The following is a 24,592-nucleotide window of genomic DNA, read 5'->3' as shown; positions in this document are numbered from 1 at the left end:
TGTACATGTGGCCATTTTATATAACACATATTCTTGGCCAACATCCTATATGTATGTCATCTATATCCTCATTGGTTAAAGGGTTGAAACTCCCCTCAACATATGCCTATATAATATCTTTGTATCTATGAATAAAGTTGAAGTATTGAGAATACAATTTGATGTGTGTTTTCTTGCTTCCCGGCCGTTATACACTTTAAGGGACTGAGAATTTTCCAGGTGGCAAAGAGAAACTATAGGGACCGGTTGTTAATTACTGACAGAAATATTTTAGTATAGAAAAAAAAACTCTTGCAATCATTGTGTTTTATTTCCACAGCAAAACACTGTTCTCTCAAGAGTAAATCTGCTTTTTATCCCAAATTCTTTGGTAACATCAGCCAGGCCTGTGCTAGGTGACCTAAAAAGCAACTTGGATAACATGCTTTATACCAAGTATTGTTCATATTTATTTTTATATAATGCCTACAAATATTTTCACAATATCAGTTTCTTATACTCTTTCAAGAAAAGTAATTTTGCATTCACAAGAGACATGTGCCTATCAGAAAACTCGCCTGTGGTTCTGACCAGCACCAATTTTTTTAGATGACTGCTGAAAGGTCCTGTAAATCTGTTGTTCGAAATTGTGCTCCAACTCCTGCCAGTGCTGTTCCTCAAGAACCTGCTGCTTGTATCATTTAATGGAGAAAAATAACAATAATAAACATTTGTAGTGTTATTGTGGCAAAATTTGTGACATCTGGACCGTGTTCTAGTCACTTCTCACCTTTTTGTTGAGGGTGGTCTTCACTCTGAGTGGAAGCACCTGCTCATTTTTCTTCATACTGTTTTTTTCTGTCTTTCTTTTCTGTCTTTCCTGTTGTTTCTGCTCGAGGGTCTTCTGTAGGGCCAGCACTCTCTCATCTCTACTGACAGCCTCCCGCAGTTCACTTCTCATTCTTTTCTCTTCTTGACTGTGAAACAAAACAAATCAGTCAGCCCTTCCTTTCCACATATTTAACTCGACCACAAGTGAAAATACTTTTGCATTTTTCTAATTTAACTCAATTTTTTTCATTGTTTAGCGACATAATAATAGGTGACAAGTTAGATTGAAGAATTAACATGAAGTTCAGAATTTCGTTGTATTTGCATTGTCCCCATGACAGGACGACTCAAGCTGGCACAAACTCTGTATGTTCATGCAAAATCAGATCTTTAAAAGGGGCAAAGGACCCAATACAGAGCTTTGTAGCATACCATACTTTACCACTGTAAGATCACATGTCTATCTCTTTACCCAAAGTAATAGTGATTTAAGAGGGAGGATTTGAGCCAGGCCAGTGCCTGTCCGTATATGCAATCACTTGTCTTGAGTCTTTTCCCCCAGGTTTAAATAGAAAAAACTAAAATTTTCAATGTCCACATTTTTCTTTTGAACCAACTTAATGTTGATGCAGGAACAGGTGTGATGGGACTGATATGTTACCTGCGCAAAGCAGCCTGTTCTGCCTGACTTCTTTGTAGAGCGATATTATCCAGCTGTTCTAGCAGTAGCTGCTCTTTGAGCTGTTTCTCCTGAAAGATGCGCTGTCTCTTGTCCTCCAGCTCACACTGCTCTGACTCACTCAGGACTGCCAAACGCTCCCGCAGCTCCGCCAAAGACATCTCACACAGCAAATCATGACCCGCAGTCTAAATTTTTAAAGATCATGAAACATAAATTGTGTCCATTGTGTCGAAACCACTGACTTGTAGTGCATATAATTAATTTTTTTATAAATATAAGAAGATAATTAACTAACCTCAGTGTCATCCACAAACTTTTGTCTGACGAGAGGTACTGACTCAAAAGCACGAATCTGACAGATAAGCTCCATCTTCCTGCTTAGCTCGGCCTGGGCTTCCTCCAGAGCCTGGCTGAGGAGTTCCCTGCTCTGCTCTGAGACCTCCTTAACTGCTCCAAAGAAATACAGTGTTTTTACTGTCATTTAATATTTTGTTAAAATGTTATGCTATATGAATCACACTTTTTGTACCTATCCGTTGTTTAATTTCTTGCAGCTTAGCTTTGGCCGTTTTGGAGTTCTTGTGACCATCGGCCACTTGTTGCACCAGCTCTCTCATTTCCTTCTCCTCCTTCAGACGTTTTTCTGCATACTTGCGCATAAGCTCTGTAGTCTGAACCAATCACACATTACATCATCATCAAACTTAATACAGACTGAGTCATGTATTGCTGTAAACACTGATGTTTGTTATGACATCACCTCCTCTTTAGTCTGCTGAGCTTTATGGTGGTTACGCTCCAAGACACGTTCTCGTGCAAGAACTGCCTCCTCATGGCTGATCCGTCCCTCCAGTCTTCGGCGCTCCAGCTCAGCTAGTTCCTCCTGCAGATCCTTATCCTTCATCTCCTTCTGCCACTGCAGGAACGCAGATGGCTCACTTGCACCCTGTGACAATCGCTCTAATCTGAACACCCAAATACATATACATTAGAACAAAGGATTTTGTTATTCACACACGTGAATAATCATGGCATGAATGTAGAAAACACCTCCATGACTTTTATGATTGACCTTGAAGGGTTAGATCACCCAAAAATGTTATGATCTCACATTTATCTCATGATTTTCTAAGTCACTCTATAAGAACCATAAATGTAGTTTACACCACTATATAAATAATGTCATATTGCAATATTGATGTCAGACCTAGTGTGATGTTTTCATGTCTTATTTAAATATATGTAATTCACATATATGGATTTCAGTTTGCTCCTCGCGAAATCTGATCTTTAAAAGGGCAAAGGACCTCATATTGAGCCTTGTGGCACACCTTAATTTACCACATAAGATTAGATTTATAAGATTAGATTTCTGTTCCCTTACCCAAACAGTTGTAGTGATCAGAGAGGATCAAAAGGAAGCTCCTTTTGTACAAATGAGCCAATGCCACACATTTATTTGATTAGTCACATAGAAATAGTGCAAAATCTCAAATATCAGTTATATGTCATATAGATAGTTTATGGTACTTCTTTTCTTTTTAAAAAAAAATTAAACAACATCCATTGACAATCATTCTCATTAAATGGAAAAGAGCAGCATGAATGTCTCCTTTTGTGATTCGTTGAAATATTACGTTTTGGAAATATGTGAGTTAATGGTGAGTAAATGATGACAGATTTAATTTTTTATTTTTTGAAGAACTATTTCTTTAATGTGGTATTAGTTACTTTTCAATGCTTTGGATTAATGATGAATAATTTCAGATAATTAGTCCAAATAATTTGGAGTTCATTTGAGTAATTGCACAGAGAAAAATTAAATCTGATTACCACTGAAGAGTGTGACTCTACCTTTGTAACTCTTCTTCCAGTTGACGATTATATAAAGCTCCCTCTCGCAGTATGGCTGTTGTGTTCAGTCTGACAGGTAAGCTGTTCATCTGTGCCGTTGTAAACAGATACATTCAAACACTTTTTAACAGTACAACGATCCTCAATAATAGAAAATAGGTTCAAAAGCACATGGTGCATGTGTCAAGAAACTTTTTTATTTTTTTATCAATGCATGCTCTATCTAGTCCAAATGACCTTTTGGGTGGCAGGGCTTCCAGAAGTATAAAGCTTGTCAAATTGGAGTTCAGCATCACGGCTTTGAAGAATCTGCGATATCGTGTTCTGCTCATCAAAAAATATAAGCATTTATAGCTTTTGAATTCTGTGGTGCTGTGGCATTGAAGAAAAAACATCGCTCAGTTCAGTTGTGCTGTAAGACACTAACTTGAGTTTTCTCAGACTTCTGCGGGTTTGCGCATCTGAACTGCTGAGAGTTTGCTTCATTCAGGATTTGCTAATGGAGTAAGTAAAAAAACACCATGAGGTAAAGTCTGAAGAGAAATTAATGTAATAATTACGACAAAATTAAAAGCAGTTTGCTTCCCAGTATCTGTTTGTGCTTACTAAAGCTTTCTGTCGATTACTCTGCTTCATCTCATCCAGAATTTCTGGTTCGTTTGGAGTTCTGTGAGTGGTAGCTGGTACCTGAGGAAGGAGGCAAGCAAATGCCACAATCAACATACTTTTACCATTGAAAGTGAAAAATTTCATAACACAGTGGTTCTCTGCCTTTTTAACTCAAAGGCCCCTGTTATCCAAAGCGACATTTGAAAGCCACTCCTCATATTTCTGCTGTAATTATGACAAGCTGCTTGTTTTAATGTTTTAATTAATATAACTGAGTGTATTAATATATTAAATGTATTAACCATTATTATTTTGTGATTCTAGAAGTTTCATAAAGCATATGTTTCTTCGATAAAATCAATAGTTATTGACTTTTAGTTGTTGGTTATTGATTTAGCAGTTTATGCATTTTTAGCATTTTATTAGATTTAAATTATTTTAATATATTTGATCCTGTCCCCCCCATTTCCTGAGTCGCCAGCCTCCTGGTTAAGAACCACTGTCATAATGTATTGGTCTAATATCTGAATCTTTTGACCTTTTCCCAAACAACCAATAATGCAATAATAAAATGTTGATTGGATGAAATGAGTTAGGTGCTTTTTCAATAGATTAAAAAAAATGACTGACTCATAAAACACATATTTCATTATTTCAAGTATTTATTTTAATACTTGCCGGCTTGAGCTTGTCCTTCTGTGGAATGACTTCAGGAGCAGGGAGTGGTCGAGCTTTGGGCTGGGTCAGATCAAATTCCCTGGGCTTAGTGTTTTTCCTGGGAGATTTTTTGGGCAGATTTCCTCTGCTCATTTTTTTGGCAAGCTGATCCAACAGCACCTCAATCTCATTGCACCATCTGATTGGAAGAATAAAGAATAAATAACAGAAATAAAAAGTGCAAAAACGTGTGTAGAGCAGAATCTATTAGTTACATGTTCTGGCACTCAGGAAACACTGAGCCACACCTTTTTCAAGCCTCCAGCTAGAATTCATACTCTCATTAATAATTGAATTTTTACTAAAAACATCCACCTAATTAATATACCTATTTCAAGTGATGACATACAGACACTTATAAATAATTCAGGATATGTATTTATTTTTTGAAAGTGTGATTTAATGCAACACCAGCCTTTAAGGTAATATCGGCTGAAGGTATCAAGTGCACATATGCATCACACAGTCAAATAACTTGATATTCAGCACTAATAAACACTCTTTCTTCTTTATTATTAGCATTTTACCTCAGCAATGGGGTAATCCAGTTATTATCTACAACTGCGGCATCATAGATGTGACTCCATTCTCTCTGGATGTGTGTTGTGAGGTTGCTGATGTTAAAGAAAAAACTCAGGAACTGAGGTATCGGACAGAAAACAAAGAATGGGTAAATGTATAATATAATGTTGAAATATCAGAACTTCATACTCAGTTGTTATTCAGGTTCACTGTAAATTAAATTTTCATTCTATTTTTCTAGATTTATAAACTGGTCCATAAAATAGTGCACATAAAGGATTTATGTGTATAGTACATGTGTTTTGCTTACTTTGTGCATTTTTGAGATGTCTAGAGACTTGATAATTCTACTGAAATGCTCCAGGCCAAGATCATCAAGACAGAACATGGCGAGATAACAGACAACTGAGAAAACCAAACACAAGGCAAAATTAGATCTGTTACCTTTCTGAATGTCTGAATCTAAATTAACTTCATAGCAAAAAGAAACAGTAGTTGGGTTATAGTAATATTACCATCAGTAGTTTGAGACTAAAAAAAATATTATTCGTAATACATTAACAAAGTTAATTTACCAATGAACAAGTTTCGATCCACCCTGAATAATTTTTTTCCATGGTGATTGTAAAAGATGCTGACCACAACATCCAAAAGCTTTATGTGCATGTTACATCCATACAAAGCATCAATAATAAACTTCTGGTCAGCAGAAGAGAGATTCTAAAAGACAGAAGACATGGGACTATGATTATTATGTGTCACTATAGTGAAGATCAGTGTAATTAAAAAAGTCATTAATTACTAGCTACTAAATACATCTTCATGTACTAACTATTACTGTTCTAACTACTCTCTCTAAATATTGCATTACGCATTACTAATTACTTTCTAAATCCCATATAAACCACAACGAGTTGAACAATACAAGTATAGACATGACACAGCTCTTTTAACTCTTTCAAATAAATAATACAAATAAAATTGCATAAAAAGACTGTTCAAAACAGTTACTGAAAGGTAGACTGGTCTAATGTGAATTCAAAAAGTAAGACTGGTTACCCCTTGCTAACTGTTAGTTGGTCAAACAAGTTTGTAAGACACAACATAGTGTCTATGTTTAGGCAACTGGCCCCAGTTCTATATTCTGCAACATCAGAAGTAACTGTAATTCAATTAAATTAAGAAAAATTAAAGGAACACTCCACTATTTTTGAAAATAGGCTCATTTTGCTACTCCCCTAGAGTTAAACAGCTGAGTTTTAGCGTTTTCGAATCCATTCAGCCGATCTCTGTGTCTGGCGGTAGCACTTTTAGCTGTAGCTTAGCATAGATCATTGAATCTGATTAGACCGTTAGCATCTCGCTCAAAAATTACCAAAGAGTTTCTATATTTTTCCTATTTAAAACTTGACTCTTCTGTAGTTACATCGTGTACTAAGACCGACGGAAAATGAAAAGTTGCGATTTTCTAGGCCGATATGGCTAGAAACTATACTCTCATTCCGGCGTAATAATCAAGAAACCTGAAAATCATATCATAAATGCGTAATATCATTGCGCCTGCTGCACCCATGGTACGGCAGCAAAGTTTCTTGATTATTACGCCGGAATGAGAGTATAGTTTCTAGCCATATCGGCCTAGAAAATCACAACTTTTCATTATTAAGCGAGATGCTAACGGTCCAATCAGATTCAATGATCTATGCTAAGCTACAGCTAATAGTGCTACCGCCAGACCCGGAGATCGGCTGAACGCATTCGCAAACAGTAAAACTCAACTGTTTAACTCTAGGGGAGTTGGAAAATGAGCCTATTTTCAAAAATAGTGGAGTGTTCCTTTAAGAGTAATCCCTTACTTTACTTTTTCAAGGGAAAGTCATTTTAAAAAGTAAAAAAAAGAGGCAGTAATTAATAACTTAGTAATGCATTACACCCAGCACTAGATAAGATACTCATGATTTTAAACATGTGGGCATATGTATGTATATGGAGGAGAATAGGCCTGTGTTAGAAAAGAATACCTTAAGATCCTTGGCAGTATCCTCTGCAAAACTGTCAATGCATTGTTTGTCCTCTTGAAAGTCGTCCAGGAGCCTTGTGACCTCGTTGACAAGTTCTTTGTAGTTCATTCTCACTGGATTTCTCAGCCAAATTAAATATACTTTCGGATCAATAGATAGCAGTCCGATAATGTGGATACTTTTTTACTTAGCTTACCTGATTCAGAGCATTTTAATAAAATTGGTCAGTGTTAATTTTTTTTGATAATGTCCTATGAAAAACAGCTACAGTGTTTTGTTGTCGCCTGGCAACAGCGAGGCGGCCCGTCTTTTCCTGAGAGAGCTATTCCCTTGGTTCTCTTTTGTCCAAAAATGAAACATTTATTGAAAATATATAATATTAATGATAATAATAATTCATTTAAATAGCATTTCAGTAGCGTGAAGTGATTTACAAAAAAATGAAAGTTAAATAAATGTGTACAAATAATTAAAATAATGATGTGAAGACATATATTTGAGAAATATGAATGTTTCCTTTGTTTATTTATGTAAACAAAAAGGACTGTTAATAAAAACAACTGTACTAAATTATTTAAAAATTAAAAAACGCGGAGTGTTTGGCAACCCTAGCGTAATCAGTCAAGCAGCGCAACTTCCGTAGTCCGACTGAGCGCTAGCTCAATAGCTTAGTCATGAGCAGCCCGTGTGTTTGGGGACAAAGACAAGCGCTCGGCTGCTGGATATAAGGGCAGAGTCCGAGTCCGTGATTAGCTAATAGTGGCTTAACACTGCCTGAGTCTGTTTTTTGGCCTCTACTTAACACTGTCAGCGCGGCTTTGTTAAAGAGCAGGCGCTAGCTTAGCTCGCTAGCTGTGTGTTTGTGTGCGGGTTTAAAGGTCCGGTTCGGGTTTGGTACGGAGCTTTCGCTAAACTGGCGAGGTGACCAATGATGAATCGGTTCCGAAAGTGGCTTTATAAGCCAAAGGTAAGCTTGCCATTAGTTCAATAAAAAACAACAACTCAACATATAGCTTTATTATTAAATGAATGTGTTTCAAAACATAGCGAGCTGTCTAGTTAGACAGCATTCGGGGTATCATATGATGTGGGCATCTTACCTAGCAGCATTTTGCATTTTGGGTCGTCGTATAATACAAGTTTTTCTAACAGCTATTTTGGCATCACATGATGTGACCTGCCTACCTTGACCATTTTGGACATCATATGCCAACATTTCCTTGTAGGTAGTATCTTCACTACGTTTTGAAACACAGTCCTTTACTATTCATTCAGATGACTTTGTCCTTTCATAATGAATGGGCATGTTCACAGCTGTGTGGTGTGCTGGCAGCTATTTATTAATCATATTCTTTGTTAAAATATGCAGTATGAAAGCATATATTAATACATTAAGATTTTCTAAGGTGTATTTCTGTGCATTGGCTGTTCTCAGCTGTTCTTTGCAGAGGCCCTTTGTGTGGCCCCAAACTTTCTTTCTATCAGCAATTTGTATTTTACACGTCTAAAACCACATTTCACTATAGCTCACAATGTGTTTAGTGATGAAAGATACTCGCAATTCACACTTTGGGCAACTGATGCAATTGTTCTGTGTGACCATTTTGTTGTCAACTGATGTTTAATGCATTAAAGACTTCCTGCAAGAAATTAAGGCCACTTTTCATCCCATTTTTGGTAATGTCTTAACAAGTCTGAGTAGTCTTATTACGACAGGATGTTAGAGCAGAAAAGTGTGTTGTTGGAATTAAACCCAAGGTATCCCTTGAGATATCCAAACACTCGTTGTCAAAGAAGCCTTGGCCCATGGGTGCAGTTCTACCTCGATGACTGTGACTCACTTGGATACATTCTTCACAAACATGCCAGTTATTGTCATCAGGAATTAACTGCAGTGTCAGACGCTCACTAAAATTAACAGATTTTTTTGTGTATAAAATGAGGATTGGTCTTTAATACATGATTTAATATGTTTGGTTGATGCTTAGGAAAGTATGTCACTGTTAGTGCATTACTTGACTCAGGTCCTCATTATCAGTGTTGCCTTCATTTTACAACTGTGCTATAACCATAAACCTAGGCAGACACCATTTTCATCGCTTTGAAGTCTGTTTGAAATTCACAACCCAACTAGTCGCCCAGAGCGAAACCGTATTGATTGCTTATTTTTTGTATAGGCCTAGTACATAGTTTAGTTCCCTGTGCAACAGAAATATTTAGCTCCACATGTGTTTAATTGTTCTATGGTGATTTGGAGACTCAAGTGGTTTGCTTTCTCCTGGTTGGATATTTTGGGGCTGACCCGTTCAAATCAGCTTATACTCCGGTCCATGTCCCAGCCACGTGCCACTTCCCAGGCAAATTCATGTGCAGATTATAAACGGCCACAGTCCAGAAAACAGAGGCTTCCCAAACTCGAAACACTCCAAATACTATACAGGTGCATCTCAATAAATTAGAATGTCATGGAAAAGTCAATTTATTTCAGTAATTCAGCTCAAATTGTGAAACTCGTGTATTAAATCAATTCAGTGCACACAGACTGAAGTAGTTTAAGTCTTTGGTTCTTTTAATTGTGATGATTTTGGCTCACATTTCACAAAAACCCACCAATTCACTATCTCAACTAATTAGAATACTTCATAAGACCAACAAAAAATGTTTTTAGTGAATTGTTGGCTTTCTGGAAAGTATGTTCATTTACTGTACATGTACTCAATACTTGGTAGGGGCTCCTTTTGCTTTAATTACTGCCTCAATTCGGCGTGGCATGGAGGTGATCAGTTTGTGGTACTGCTGAGGTGGTATGGAAGCCCAGGTTTCTTTGACAGTGGCCTTCAGCTCATCTGCATTGTTTGGTCTCTTGTTTCTCATCTTCCTCTTGACAGTACCTCTCTATGGGGTTCAGGTCTGGTGAGTTTGCTGGCCAGTCAAGCACACCAACACCATGGTCATTTAACCAACTTTTGGTGCTTTTGGCAGTGTGGGCAGGTGCCAAATCCTGCTGGAAAATGAAATCAGCATCTTCAAAAAGCTGGTCAGCAGAAGGAAGCATGAAGTGCTCCAAAATTTCTTGGTAAACGGGTGCAGTGACGTTGGTTTTCAAAAAACACAATGGACCAACACCAGCAGATGACATTGCACCCCAAATCATCACAGACTGTGGAAACTTAACACTGGACTTCAAGCAACTTGGGCTATGAGCTTCTCCACCCTTCCTCCAGACTCTAGGACCTTGGTTTCCAAATGAAATACAAAACTTGCTCTCATCTGAAAAGAGGACTTTGGACCACTGGGCAACAGTCCAGTTCTTCTCCTTAGCCCAGGTAAGACGCCTCTGACGTTGTTTGTGGTTCAGGAGTGGCTTAACAAGAGGAATACGACAACTGTAGTCAAATTCCTTGACACGTCTGTGTGTGGTGGCTCTTGATGCCTTGACCCCAGCCTCAGTCCATTCCTTGTGAAGTTCACTCAAATTCTTGAATTGATTTTGCTTGACAATCCTCATAAGGCTGCGGTTCTCTCAGTTGTTTGTGCATCTTTTTCTTCCACACTTTTTCCTTCCACTCAACTTTTTGTTAACATGCTTGGATACAGCACTCTGTGAACAGCCAGCTTCTTTGGCAATGAATGTTTGTGGCTTACCCTCCTTGTGAAGGGTGTCAATGATTGTCTTCTGGACAACTGTCAGATCAGCAGTCTTCCCCATGATTGTGTAGCCTAGTGAACCAAACTGAGAGACCATTTTGAAGGCTCAGGAAACCTTTGCAGGTGTTTTGAGTTGATTAGCTGATTGGCATGTCACCATATTCTAATTAGTTGAGATAGTGAATTGGTGGGTTTTTGTTAAATGTGAGCCGAAATCATCACAATTAAAAGAACCAAAGACTTAAACTACTTCAGTCTGTGTGCATTGAATTTATTTAATACACGAGTTTCACAATTTGTTGAATTACTGAAATAAAAGAACTTTTCCACGATATTCTAATTCATTGAGATGCACCTGTACTGGCAGATAACACTTGACTATAGTTAGGCTACAGGCTTCATTTATTAGTTAGTGCTGCTTGCTAAGGTAAAATTGGCCATTATTTTTCTTTGTTTAAAGGGATAGTTCACCTAAAAATGAAAATGTTATGTTTATCTGCTTACCCTCAGGGCATCCAAGATGTAGGTGATTATGTTTCTTCCATAGAACACAAACAAAGATTTTTAACTCAAACCGTTGCAGTCTGTCAGTCCTATAATGTCAGTGGATAGGAATCACGGCTTTGAGAGTCATAAAACATACACAAACAAAACCAAGTTAAACCCTGCGGTTTGTGACGATACATTGATGTGTAAAGACACGAAACGATCGGTTATAAGTGCATTACCGCCACCTCTCTCTCAAATGGACCATTGACACTCCATCTACAATCTCAATTGGGAGTGTCAATGGTCCATTTGAGAGATAGGTGGCGGTAATGCACTTATAAGTCTGCGATCCGCCGTAAAGCAAGAAGACGACGACGATGTGTCACACGCCGGCTGGTGAGACCGTTCGGACATTGCGGTCAATCAGAGGTAAAAAAACTATATAAATTAAAGCTGCACGATAAATCGCATGCGATATTTAACGCGCATCTTATCAGTAAAGCCGGTTCTGTAATCAGCAGTAAATCTCCATCACCTGCGGGCTTTCACATTGAGCAGCATTAACTACACAGAGCCGTTGTTCACTGACGAGCTGCGCAAAACCACGTTCATATTGGCGCAATTTTTTGCGCAGCTCAAAGCCCGCAGGTGATGGAGATTTGCCGCTGATTACAGAACCGACTTTCTGACAAGATGCGCATTAAATATCGCATGCGATTTATCGTGCAGCCCTAATATAAATACTGTTCAGTTTCTTGCACAGACCGATCGTTTCGTGTCTTTACACATCAATGTATCGTCACGAGCCGCAGGGTTTAATTTGGTTTTGTTTGTGTATGTTTTTTTGACTCTCAAAGCCGTGATTCCCGTCCACTGACATTATATGACTAAAAGACTGCAACAGTTCGAGTTAATCTTTGTTTGTGTTCTACTGAAGAAACAAAGTCACCTACATCTTGGATGTCTTTAGGGTAAGCAGATAAACATCAAATTTTCAGTTTTGGGTGAACTATCCCTTTAAGGGTTAGGGGATTGAAAAGTGTAACTTGTCCTGAAGATTTTGTGCTACAGATATTAATGATAAACTATGCAGTTTGGAGAAGTGTGAATTTTTTTTGCCTAGTAGACAATACAAAAACAAATCCTAGGCTTGCATTAAAAACAGAGACCTGGGCTATATTTAAACACCTGAATATAACAGAGGCTTGGACTCTTGAAAAATAACACGGTAAAACACTACGAACACCTTAGTAACCACATGGCAACACCCTGGTAACTACCCACAGCACCCTAGTATCGTTTTGGAGATTTTGCACTGGCATGTATTATAAAAATAAACAGCACTACTCAAAAATGGGAAAATATTGACAATCTAAGAATGTATTTTTTTTAATGCTCACCAAAGCTGTGTCTATTTGATTAAAAAACACAGTGAAACCATAATATTGTGGAATATTATTAGATAAATATTACTATAAGATCTGAGATCACTGAATAGAGATGATGACAACCCCTCAGAGAACCTCAGATGACGACAACCCTGAACCAACATACAAAACTACCAAATTTTGCTTGCAACACAATCATTGCTGTTAATCGTCTTCTCCATTTATGTGAATACATGTCATTAACTAACTGCATGATTTTTACTGTACCTTTCTGCCATATGGACATCACCTTGACATAGTCACCACCACTGATAAGCTACTTCTAAATATAATGTAGAAACTTTAATTTTCTGTGAAGCTGCTTTGCAACGGTTTGTATCGTGAGGAGAAGCGCTATACAAATAAATGTGAATTGAAAAAATGTAATTGAATTTTTAAATAACTGTTGTATTTGAATAGGTTTTATAATTGTAATTTATCCCTGCCATGGCAAAGCAAAATTTTCAGCAACAAAGTTACTGTCTTCAATGTCACATGATCAATCAGAGATCATTCTAATATATGCTGATTTGATGCTGAAGAAATATTTAGAATCGAATTCAAAAACAGTTGTGCTGCTTAATATTTTTGTGGAAACGGTGATACTTTTTTTTTCTAGATCCTTTGATAAATAGATAGTCCAAGAGTAATTTCTTTAAAAAAAAATAATAATTACACTGTGATCCCAAACTTTTCAGCAGTAGTGTATGTAAGCTCTTGAAATACACCTTGAAACTCCAGTCTATGATGCAATTCATGGAAGATGTTCCCTGTTGAGTGCTCACTGTAGCAGCTCTTTAATCCAGTGCTGACATCTATAGCTACGCTCATTTAATGTCTTACACACTCTTCTAATGTGGGAATGGCTGTTGTTGCAACATATGCCTCTTTAAATAATAATATTTTTGCATACAGCGCCAGACACCCATCTTATTACAGGACTCTGATACGTGCTTGCTTTATTACTAGTTTGTTTGATCATCTGGTGCTTGATTAGATCATTCCGAGCATTTGTTTATATTGGTCTTTATAATTCTTTTTTTTTTCCATACAGAGGTCAGATCCACAGCTGCTGGCCCAGTTCTACTATGCAGATGAAGAGCTGAACCAAGTGGCCATTGAGCTGGACAGTCTGGACGGCAGAAAGGACCCTCAGAGGTGTACACTGCTGGTCAACCAGTTCCGCTCCTGCCAGGTTAACCAGTTCACTCCACTTATGGTCTTACAGTAGAGAGCTTAGTTTGGTTTGGCCATTTTGATCAGCAGTTGTTTGTTTTTCATTCTGTAATGTTTAAGAGTGAGTCTATTAGAATCTATTTGAATATATTGTAAAATATAATATTCCTGTGATGGTAATGACAGCCATTACTTGAGTCTTTAGTCACGCAATCTTTCAGAAATGTGTCTTATCACTATTAAAAACAATTGTGCTGTTTAATATATTTGTGGAAACTGTGACACTTTTTTGGATTCTTTAGAAAGAAAGTTCAAAAGAACAGCATTTATTTGTAATCTTTTATAAAAAATATGCGCATAATTTTTTTAATGCGCATTTTGGATGATTGCATAAAAACCACTGGATGGAAACGTCAAGATGCGCATAAATTCTAAACGGAGTAGGATCAACTTTTTATCCAATAAGAAAAAAATGCGCATAAACTACGATGGAAACACATTTACCGAATAAATTCCACCATGCGCATTGAAAAAGTCATGTGACTTTGCGCTGCGAGACGGGATAACTTGACTAACCAGCGGACCGATCTCGTTCACAGCATCTATATGTTGTTTTGGTCGTTCTGAAATGCCTGAGGAAAGTCTGTCATCAAAGTATTTCTGTAAAATTACTGTCTTGCATGACTGCGTTCCCAAACAGCAGGCCTCCACCTCTAAAAGCAATGACCGTATTTATTGTGTTACGTCTGCTCTCTCTGAAGTGCAAGTAATTTATTACATATGAAAATGATTATATTCAGTGGCTTCTCCTAGTTTTCTTAGAGATGTTTAGTGCCAGTTTATCAGGAAGTGACGATTTTGATCTCTTTGACTCGTTGGATGGAAACTGTGCTTTATTCGCAAATGTTTTATGCGATATTCCAGTTTTGCGCATAAGTTAAATTCGTATCTTTGGATGTAAACATAGCTACTGTCACTTTTGATAAATGTAATGCATTCTTGCTACATGAAAACATTCATTACTTCTAGTTTTTGTAAAAACGTACTGACCCCAAACTTCTGAATGGTGGTAATTTTCCACAGTCATGGAAATTGGAAATCCGATAATTATCAGGGGATGATGAAATCTAGGCCTAGGAAAGTCATGGCAATTTCCTGAAAGCAAATTTCAAGAAATTTCTACAGTGAATATAAATAACTAAATGACCTGTCTCACTTAAACCCTTAAAAATGAATGTTCTAACCCTGCATGTTGTGTATCTTCTCAATATTTGTATAGGACAATGTTTTAAACATCATAAATCAGATCATGGATGAATGCATACCTGAAGACCGAGCCAACAGAGACTTCTGTGTAAAGTTCCCAGAAGAGATCCGCCATGACAACCTTGCCGGGCAGCTGTGGTTTGGGGCAGAGGTAGTGCACACTAACTACTTCCCTTCAGAATGAAGCATCTTCCCTAGAGATATTTCTTGTTAGCTTTCAAAAGAACTTAATGATGATGAAGAACTTTACTGAAAAACCGTATTCCATTGCAATATTTTACTAACAGTGTATCATAGCTGTCACTTGTGGCACAGGGCGTAACCCATTAGAAGCAATGATGATATTATTATCACTCCTCTCTCCAGTGCCTGGCAGCAGGATCAATCATTATGAATCGTGAAATCGAGAGCATGGCCATGAAACCACTAGCTAAAGACCTCACCCGTAGCCTGGAGGAAGTACGCAACATCACACGAGACCAAGCGCTACGAGATCTCAACAACTACACAGACCGCTTGAAGGAGGTGCTACGTCAGTTTGACAGCCTCTTCGCTGAGTTTGAGCTCAGGTACCTTATAATGCGGTTTCGATTTTTGCATCCACTTATCCGACCTTGTGATGATATAATTATGATGATGCCTGGGGTCCATTCATGGACAGTTCATGAATCATTACAAGATGCCTTTATACCAGCAGATTTTTCAAACCGTTATAATTTTTACAAAATGTGGTGTTAATGTAATCATATAATGGATCTGTCTGTTTCTTATTGTAGCTACGTGTCAGCCATGGTGCCTGTGAAGTCTCCTAAAGAGTATTACATCCAGCAGGAGGTGATTGTGCTCTTCTGTGAGACAGTTGAGAGGTGAATATTCAGATCTTGGACTGGGTATTGCCCGCTACATCCCTATACAATACACTTCACATGGTGATATGATGCATTGCGATATTAATTTGAAAGAAACATGATCAGTATCATTTTGTAGCACCATGTATTTATTTATTTACTTGTTTTTTTATTTATTATTAATAAGCAAATGTCTTGTTTTCCCATCTCAAGGGCCCTAAAGCTTGAGTATCTTACACAAGACATGATTGATGACTACGAACCAGCTCTCATGTTTACAATCCCTAGACTTGCCATTGTTTGGTAAGTGATGTGTCATTCTAATGATCTGTTTTTTTTTCATGTCATCCACCTCTAAAATGTTCATTATCATCCCACTGTATATGTCATACTCTTTTAATGGTATCTTTTGTCGTGTTTTGTCTTATTAGTGGCCTTGTTATCTACTGTGAAGGGCCTCTTAACCTAGACCGCAAACCAGAGGACATGTCTGAACTCTTCCGGCCTTTCCGTACTTTGCTGAGAAAAATAAGGTATGGTTAGTGTTCACAGTAGTCATTCACGGACACCTCTGATTTGGTCATCTGATGCAGGTGTGGCCAGAGGTTATTCAGTGAGATTTTGTAAATTCACATGCATCAGTGACTGCATCGGTCAAATCTGTGGTTTGGTTTGCTTTGATTGCGTGATTTATGTAGTCAATGATGTATTAAAGGCTTACAACATGTCTACACCACACCACAACAGCTCTGAACGGTGCATTTGTGGCGCAGATGTGTGGAGTATGTCAGAAATAGTGTGGGGCATCAATTAACATTCAGTGTCTCATTGTGCCACATCCAGTCTAGACGGTGTCACTGATTATGATGGGTTGCTTTGAAAGAACAACACCTGTCTACACCAGACACAAGCAGCACAACAAAATCTAACTCATACAGTATACAAGAGTCTTTTTCAAGTGTCTTAATGAGTTTATTTGTGCATCACTGGATTATTGTCTCTCTGTAATTGTATAGATTTATAATATCTGCATCAGCACTGAGATTTCAAATTGAAACCCTATTAACTTTTTATGTAGCAACTGAAGAAAATGTTAGATTTGTGAATCATATAATTGTGTTCTTCCTGGCAGGGACCTGCTGCAGACTTTAACGGAAGAAGAGCTCGTGACGCTGGAGCACAGCCTCTGCATCTCCCAGGATGGAGATTTCCCTGCAGGCTCCAGTATGTCATCGACCAATGACCCAGCTGCTTCCACTGGTCCTGAGAGCCATCTAGAGACACTGGAACAGGATGATGGAGTCGAGGAGGTGGTGGATCTCACACTTTGTGTAGCCCAGGAAGATGATTCTGCATGGAAGGAGAATGAGGAGAGAAAGGAGCAGCCCGAGTCCTCCAGTGAGAGTGAAGAGGAGGAGGCCACAGATGCAGAGTTGGCTTGCTCCATGCAGTATGATGAAGAAGAGAGAGAGCAACTTAATATGATGGTGCATCAAGTGGGGGACGAAATGTCTACGCTGCTTTCCCCTCCAAGTCAGAGTCAGTCTCCAGCCCATCGGCCTCGGCCCTATAGAGGAAGTAGTCTCGAAGGATCCAGTGCCGCCTCCAGCACTCACGTATCTCCGCGGAGAGTCCCGGGATCATACCACGATGATGATCGAGTGTTCTTTATGGACGACCTGGAGTCTGGTGTAACTAGCGAGCTGTGCCGCGGGCAACTTCCTCTTCCTACCATATGCTTTAGATCCCCAGAGCACAGTAGGCCCGCCCTGTTGACTGACTCCACGTGTAACGGTTGGCTGACAGTCTGTCAATCAAGCAATGACAACAATATGGTTTGCCAACGCCAATCAGCCGAGTCTGTGGGGAGCTCCGAAAGGTCACCCATGGTGAACGGCTGGGAAGGGTCACAGGAGGAGGACAGCGTACAGACTGCGGAAGAAATCGCCAATCGGACCGGTGGAATGAAATTGTCCGCCACTGTTATATTTAACCCTCATTCCCCAAGCTTGACCGACTTGGCCGTCGTTGTACCTCATTCAGCAAGCGTTCTGGAATCCGGTGAGGGCGGGGCTTTAGTTGCCACTCAGTGCCTACTTAACTCCTGCGTGTGCTGCACTGGCGGATGCGAGGATGCCCTGGAGCCTGCTGGACGGGGCATGACGCTGGGGTTTGAGAAGCACAAGCTCACCATTACGAGCTCTGTCTTTCAATCAGCAGTAGCTGCTGGCAGCCCAGGGAAGGGAAATGGACATTTACCACTCACTCTGCCCCCTTCTCAGGTCCACCTCACCCCTTCTGTACCACACGGTTCTGTGCAGAACCAAGTGAGAGAAGATGAAGGTAGTCAGGACTTTTCCCACTATCCCTGCTGTGAGAAATGTGCCCCAGGGGTTCTTCTGACTCAGGATAGAGGCTCGGGACAAGGGGAGGGAGGACCTAGTTGCACCCATCAGGACACGGGATGCCCGACGCAACCTAAAACTACAGTTAAAGGGAAATTGGAAGGTTTTGGAAAACAGCCAAAGGAAGATAACAGAAAGAACTCTAGGTTTGTTTACTTGTGTGTGAAATTTCATTTGAATGACATGAATCAGGTTTTCTTGATTTGACAATTTTGAAAATGTTTTGTTTGTTGCCTTTTTTTGGATATGAGTTGATTTCATTATGAAAGTTGTCATTCTTTTCGGTTCTCATATTTTGTTTTCATCTGTTGCCCCCCCATGTTTTTTTTGCAATGGTCGGCAGCAGTTCTCAGGAGTCCCCCCTCAGTTCTGTCCCCAGCAGTGACATTGATGGTGTTTCTATCACTACATGCAGTTTGTCGAGTTCATACACACCCAGGTAAACATGTCTAAATTTTGACTGATGGGTTAAGGTAAAATATGTGAGCCCTGTTACTATAGAGGGCTGTAGGGAACAAACATATTGTTGTAGTCCAAAAGTTAGCATAACCTTGGTTCCCTCTGCAAAACAAATAACCAACAAAAGTATGCAGTTATTGTATGTTTGTTCATCAAGATCAATTTTACAACTGAACACATGAATTTTGAAGCCTAAGTACAATTGCCAGAAGTAAAAAGCTGAAGTTAGACTACAATATACACCATGGTCACATGACTTAAATGTCACTATCACTGAGGTTCCAACAACTTTATAAATTTTTATTTAAAATGTACAATTCTGCAAGTTTAATAGTTTGCAAGAGCATGAGTATTAACTCGATTAGGTTGTAAAAGCTAACTAGTGAATAGATGAGTTTACCTGTTCAACATGGAGTTTAATGTGCCCACTGCCTTTTTCCAGGCATGTAAAAGCTTAAAAAAAATCATGAGTGAGGTATTAAATATATCACTTATGTAGGGCTGTGCAATTAATCGAATGCGATTGTCAAGTGCATCTCGTCAGTAAAGCCGGTTCCGTGATTGGTAGTAAATCACCATCACCTGCTTTCAGATGGAGCGGCATTTAGTACACGGAGCCGTAGTTCACTGACAATCTAAGTAATATCGCGTTCATAATCGAATGCGATTCATCTGCGATTATGAACGCGATATTGCCTAATTGTCAGTGAACTACAGCTCTGTGTAGTAAATGCCGCTCCATCTGAAAGCAGGTGATGGAGATTTACTACTAATCACAGAACCGGCTTTACTGACGAGATGTGCATGACAATCGCATGCGATTAATTGCTCAGCCCTACTCTTTATGTTATGGATAAAGTGAAAATATCCTGAGTGCGTGTTAATACAGACATATTTCAGGCATTTAACCAAAATACCTTCGAAAAAACCCATTGTCTTCTGCACAGTGGAACAGGAAGTGCAAAAATGCTAATTTATTTATGGGTTTTAGGACTCGTACATAAAGCACTCTATAGGTTATGTTTAGTTTTTGATACTAGCTAAGGCTTAGAAGTTTGTGATTTTGGTTTTCAAAGGTTTCCTAAAATCGCCCCCATCTCCCATTGGTAGTCCCGCCGAAAAGCCAATGGTCCTGTTTTGGGCTGATTGAGCTGTTGAAACAAACACAACAATGTTTTATTAGCTCATATCACTGCCTTTCACCCCAGGTAGTAGAGTATGACTGATTACATGTATACCTTAAATGCAGCGCAAGTTGCTTTGGTCGATGTTGCGGGCTCTGGAGATGGGTTCTTTTGACTATTTTTGACAACTGAAATAGCAGCGCTATAAGAACAACCTTTCAGAACATCTTGTTGCACATAGCAATGTCCTGGCTATCACCCAGAAGACCCTAGCAACTGCATTAAACTCACATACATAATGACATCTTAGCATCCATACAAAAACACCTTGACAAACACTGCTTTTGCAGGGTGAAAAAATAGCATGTATATGTTTTTCAGAAAATTTATTTTAACATCAGTGTGAATGATGTGTGAAAATCAAGTCCTAAAATTTGCTCTGTGATTCCTGCAAGCTGTTGCACAAATCCCATAGTGTTCCCTCAGCCATAGGGTCACATTTTCTGGATTAACTCGATTATGTGAAATTCTCTCTTGAGGAAGGCCAGCAGTTTCAACCTCGTTTCAAACCATGAAATTACTTAGTTATACTTTATTTATTTTTTAATTACTGTTAATCATTTTTCAAAGATTGAACACGAGACAATTATATCTTACTTTTTTTATTAGTCTTAATACTATTATTAATTTGATTTTAACCTAATAATCTTCCCTTTCAGTCCTGTCAGTAGCCTGACAACCAGCTCGGACATGTCTGAGGATCTGGATCATCAGGAGATTCAAGTGGCTTTGCAAGCTGCCAAACTCGCTGCTCACTACAAAATTCGCTCACGTTTCCATAGCAGTAGTGACCTCATCCATCGCCTTTTTGTCTGCATATCAGGTGTGTTACCCAATGATTTGTGGGATTTGGAGTCTGATGAAGGCTTTGTGATGCTTGGTAAAGCCTTGTTTGAGTGGCAGAACAGCATTTCTACTGAAGTAAAAATCTATATGGATCATTAAATACACAGTGTAAATGAACACCAGAACGGCTTGAATTTTGTTTGCATTGTAAGACTTTCCAGTCCAGATCCAGTCTTATTTACATCCAGTAATATTGTTTAACATTTCAGTGTTGCCTACTAAGTGCACTGTAAAGCTTAAGTGTAAAGTGTAACCTACTAAGTGCACTGTAAAGCTTAAGTGTAAAGTGTAACCTACTAAGTGCACTGTAAACTTTAAAGCCTAATACATGGATGGTAAAGCCGATTATAAAATGTGCTAGGTTCACTGTAAAGTGTAACCTACTAAGTGCACTGTAAAGTGTAAAGCCTACCACATGGATGGTAAAGCCGATTATAAAATGTATATCTAGCTCTGTAAAACTAACAATATTTGTCTTTAAAATATCTGAAGGTGTGGCTGATCAGTTGCAAACTAACTATGCGAGTGACCTGCGAAGCATCTTAAAGACTCTATTTGAGGTCATGGCTACAAAATCCGACCAAGGGGACACTGAGAAGCCCAAGAAAGGTTAGTGAGGCACACTTCTGAAAGATACAGATGCTGTAACAGCATGTTTTTATCGCCCGATGTCAGACATCATTAGTTTAATGTGCTGTTTGTTATGCACCTCAGGTCCTTGTCTGGCCAGTGCTGTACTGGAAGACTGTGCTCTCTGTCAAGAGACCATCTCTTCATCAGAGCTTGCTGCCAAAGCCCGAGAGGGTCAGTTTGAAGGTTAGTTCAGTACACCACCTATATACTCACAATATGAAAAGGCTTTTTATTTTGATATACATGATACGACAAAACCTTGGCTGCATCTGAAATCACATACTCTATGACTTGGCACTTTTTTTTTTTAACAAGAACGTACTTTGTGACTGTTAAAAACTGTATTCTATGTAGTATGACTGTGTGTAGGTTACCCATCTTTTATGAATTCTCACCTGTGTTCTTTGTATGCGCATTTCAGATTCTCACTAGATGTAGTTGGTCATCCGGGTACTTTTCGCCTACTGTTTTCTGAAGCTGTGAATTTGAACATACTGATTGTCATTAGATTTCTATATACTCTATATTGTAGGGAAGTAGGCATATTTAGATTAAGCCCTAGTGAGCTGCCTAACTAGACAATTTAAAGCATCATAGTCTTGCTCTAAATACACAACTTTTTTCAAAAGATTTTAAGATACACCATACAGTCATCAGGTTTGTCAATTCCAGTAATTTCTTTGAGAACAAATCCTAATGAGAATTGTGGGCTTTCAAACAAGAGAATCAGCAAACTCAGTCAATAGAAATGTTAATGGGAAATATAGAATGATATTTTTAGTGAGGATGCTGCTTTAGAAGGCATCTGCCTATGTTGCCATGGTACTAGGTTTTAGAGCATTGCTAATATGTAATACTGTAAGAAGATAAACGGCCACTACTTCAACACCTGACAGACCTTTCTTCATTTTTGCAACCCTTTCTCTGTTCTTTTTTCAACATCAGACCCTCCTGAATGGGTACCAGATGAGGCCTGCAATTCCTGCATTGCATGTAAAGCGCCATTTACAGTCATCAGAAGGAAACATCACTGCAGGAGCTGTGGAAAGGTCAGAATAGAGTGCAGTTGTTTCCAGGCGTAAAAATCTCATTTATTTTCTCCATAGAGAAACCAATTCTTTCAAGACCTAGATATATTTATTTAAAAAGAGTGTGTGTGTGTGTGTGTGTGTATATCTCAACTTTTTTGTAGTAATGTTAGAATGTTTAGTTTTAATACTTTAATAGTGTATATATATATATATATATTTTTTTTTTATTATTATTATTTTTTTTTTTATAGTCTGTAATGTTGTGATTTATTTTGGAGCCAGATGATTTGGTTTATGGTTAAGAATTTTGTTACTCTATATGGTGAAAATAATTAGGGTCATTCCGTGTAAAATAAACCAAATTTCAGATGGTTGAAAAGTGGTTGAAGCTCAAATTTTTGATTTTGTTAATATTTTTTTCTGTAGAAAGACAAACATGAACAGCATTGAAAGCCAAAATCCAACAATCCAACTTGGGGACCAACATAAAAAGCCGTTCAGAAAAAAGTATTGCGATGGCCAGAGCATAAAAGATTACATTTATTGGAAGAAAAAAAATAGCAACAAAATTCAACAAAGAATAAACATAGACCGCTTAAAGACTGGTGAGCTAACTAATCTAAAACCACCACTTCCTCAGAATTAAAACCTTCCTAACTCTCCTAAATGTTCATATAATTTATATTATATATACATATATATCATATATAAACAATATATTTCTCTTAAATATAAACATGCATGTGTGTATATTTATATATACATAATAAATATACACAGTACACACACATATATTATGTAAACAAAAACTTTTATTTTGGATGCGATTAATTGTTGCCCAGCACTAATTCTAGTTAACTAAACAAACAACAATATGTTTCCTAGGGCTGCCACCATGAAATGCCATCAGCGGCTCTTAAATAGGCAGATGTTTCAGGATTTAAAGTAATTAGTCTCCGCCCCCATCCAACTGGCAGTTACTAATAAAAAAAGAGAAAGAAAACAAGAGAAACCGAGCAGGGGCTCATAACATGATTCCAATCCTAATGAGATGATGTTTTATTGCAGATCTTCTGTTCCCGCTGCTCATCACACTCAGCCCCGTTGCCTAGATACGGTCAGATGAAACCGGTGAGAGTTTGCACTCACTGCTACATGTTCCACGTAACGCCTTTCTACAGCGACAGGACTGGTATCTGACCACAGCGCTCTCTCTCTCTCACACACACACACACACACACAGAGACATGAGCACACTACCATGAGTTTTACTGAGACTTCATCGGGAACATACGTGCACATCATTTTCGTCATCCTCCAAAAAAATTGTAAATATGAACACTAAATGCAATCACTTAAAAGCGAAAGAAACCACCTTGACCAGGGAACAAAGTGAGAAGGACTGAAATGGTAACGGTTGGGAATGACTCAAGCACATAAAGGAAGTACCCCATCGCTATGGGAGCCAAAGTATTTATTTAGGGCTTTGCTTTAAAATAATGAGCTTAATTACAAATTTGTTTTAATCGAGCATGGAACAAGTGGGCTATTCTGTAAAACAGAAGTGCACCCGAAAAAATACAGCTTGTTAATAGGATTTTGTCTGGCAGTAATTGTGGCTTTATTAACACCGGAGGCTCTATGGGCTCAGTTTTCCAGAGTGAATGTAAACTGTGAGCACATTATTAATTTGAGAATTACAAAACTGTGACATATATGAAGACAATAATACTAACACTAACTGCACCATCAGTGACACCTTTGTGGCACAATATAGCACAGATGTTTTTTTTCCAAATGTTTTTATTTAGACAATAATGCTGCTTTCTGTAAAACAGAGAAGTGATATTTGGGGATTAGATGAATGGCCAAAAATACATGCGTGTATGTGTGTGTGTGTGTGTGTATATATGTATGTGTATATATATATGTGTGTGTATATATGTATATATATATATATATATA

At 38.3% G+C, this 24,592-nt stretch overlaps 2 protein-coding genes and 1 long non-coding RNA gene across 4 annotated transcripts in view; 1 reads left to right on the top strand and 2 right to left on the bottom strand.

Annotated features, from left to right (window-relative positions):
* Positions 1-288: 288 nt before the first annotated feature.
* On the bottom strand, positions 289-7,323 carry LOC107561669 (cilia- and flagella-associated protein 99-like). The gene is made up of 15 exons (XM_016246142.1): positions 7,216-7,323; positions 5,770-5,914; positions 5,505-5,599; positions 5,200-5,312; positions 4,634-4,811; positions 3,953-4,033; positions 3,774-3,842; positions 3,584-3,670; positions 3,347-3,435; positions 2,253-2,457; positions 2,022-2,163; positions 1,788-1,939; positions 1,472-1,677; positions 770-956; positions 289-667 (listed from the first exon to the last, which is right to left on the bottom strand). Exons 1-15 carry the CDS (start codon positions 7,321-7,323, stop codon positions 545-547), a joined length of 1,980 nt encoding a protein of 659 aa, XP_016101628.1. The 3' UTR covers positions 289-544.
* A 533-nt stretch (positions 7,324-7,856) lies between these two features.
* LOC107561690 (lateral signaling target protein 2 homolog) lies at positions 7,857-24,529 on the top strand. 2 transcript variants are annotated; one of them, XM_016246164.1, is made up of 14 exons: positions 7,857-8,182; positions 13,834-13,974; positions 15,235-15,372; positions 15,588-15,790; positions 15,998-16,087; positions 16,283-16,372; positions 16,501-16,602; positions 17,202-18,620; positions 18,821-18,913; positions 20,777-20,940; positions 21,456-21,572; positions 21,678-21,779; positions 22,542-22,645; positions 23,696-24,529. In XM_016246164.1, the coding sequence occupies exons 1-14, from the start codon at positions 8,144-8,146 to the stop codon at positions 23,825-23,827; spliced, it is 2,934 nt and encodes a 977-aa protein (XP_016101650.1). In that variant the 5' UTR covers positions 7,857-8,143; the 3' UTR covers positions 23,828-24,529. The 2 variants fall into 2 exon arrangements, with proteins under 2 accessions (XP_016101650.1, XP_016101649.1); XM_016246163.1 differs by having other exon boundaries at positions 18,818-18,913.
* Positions 12,813-24,592, bottom strand: part of LOC107561691 (uncharacterized) — a 17,392-nt gene continuing 5,612 nt past the window's right edge. The window contains exons 2-3 of the long non-coding RNA XR_001605888.1: positions 21,344-21,346; positions 12,813-12,923 (exon numbers count right to left, since the gene is read on the bottom strand). This is a non-coding gene — a long non-coding RNA (uncharacterized lncRNA). The remainder of the gene's footprint in view (positions 12,924-21,343; positions 21,347-24,592) is intronic.

Source organism: Sinocyclocheilus grahami, unplaced genomic scaffold (assembly GCF_001515645.1).
Source record: "Sinocyclocheilus grahami isolate Dianchi unplaced genomic scaffold, SAMN03320097.WGS_v1.1 scaffold787.1, whole genome shotgun sequence".
Taxonomy (NCBI): Eukaryota; Metazoa; Chordata; class Actinopteri; order Cypriniformes; family Cyprinidae; genus Sinocyclocheilus; species Sinocyclocheilus grahami.
The sequence above is the reverse complement of the archived record's forward strand: the minus strand, read 5'-3'. Positions and strand labels throughout refer to the sequence as shown.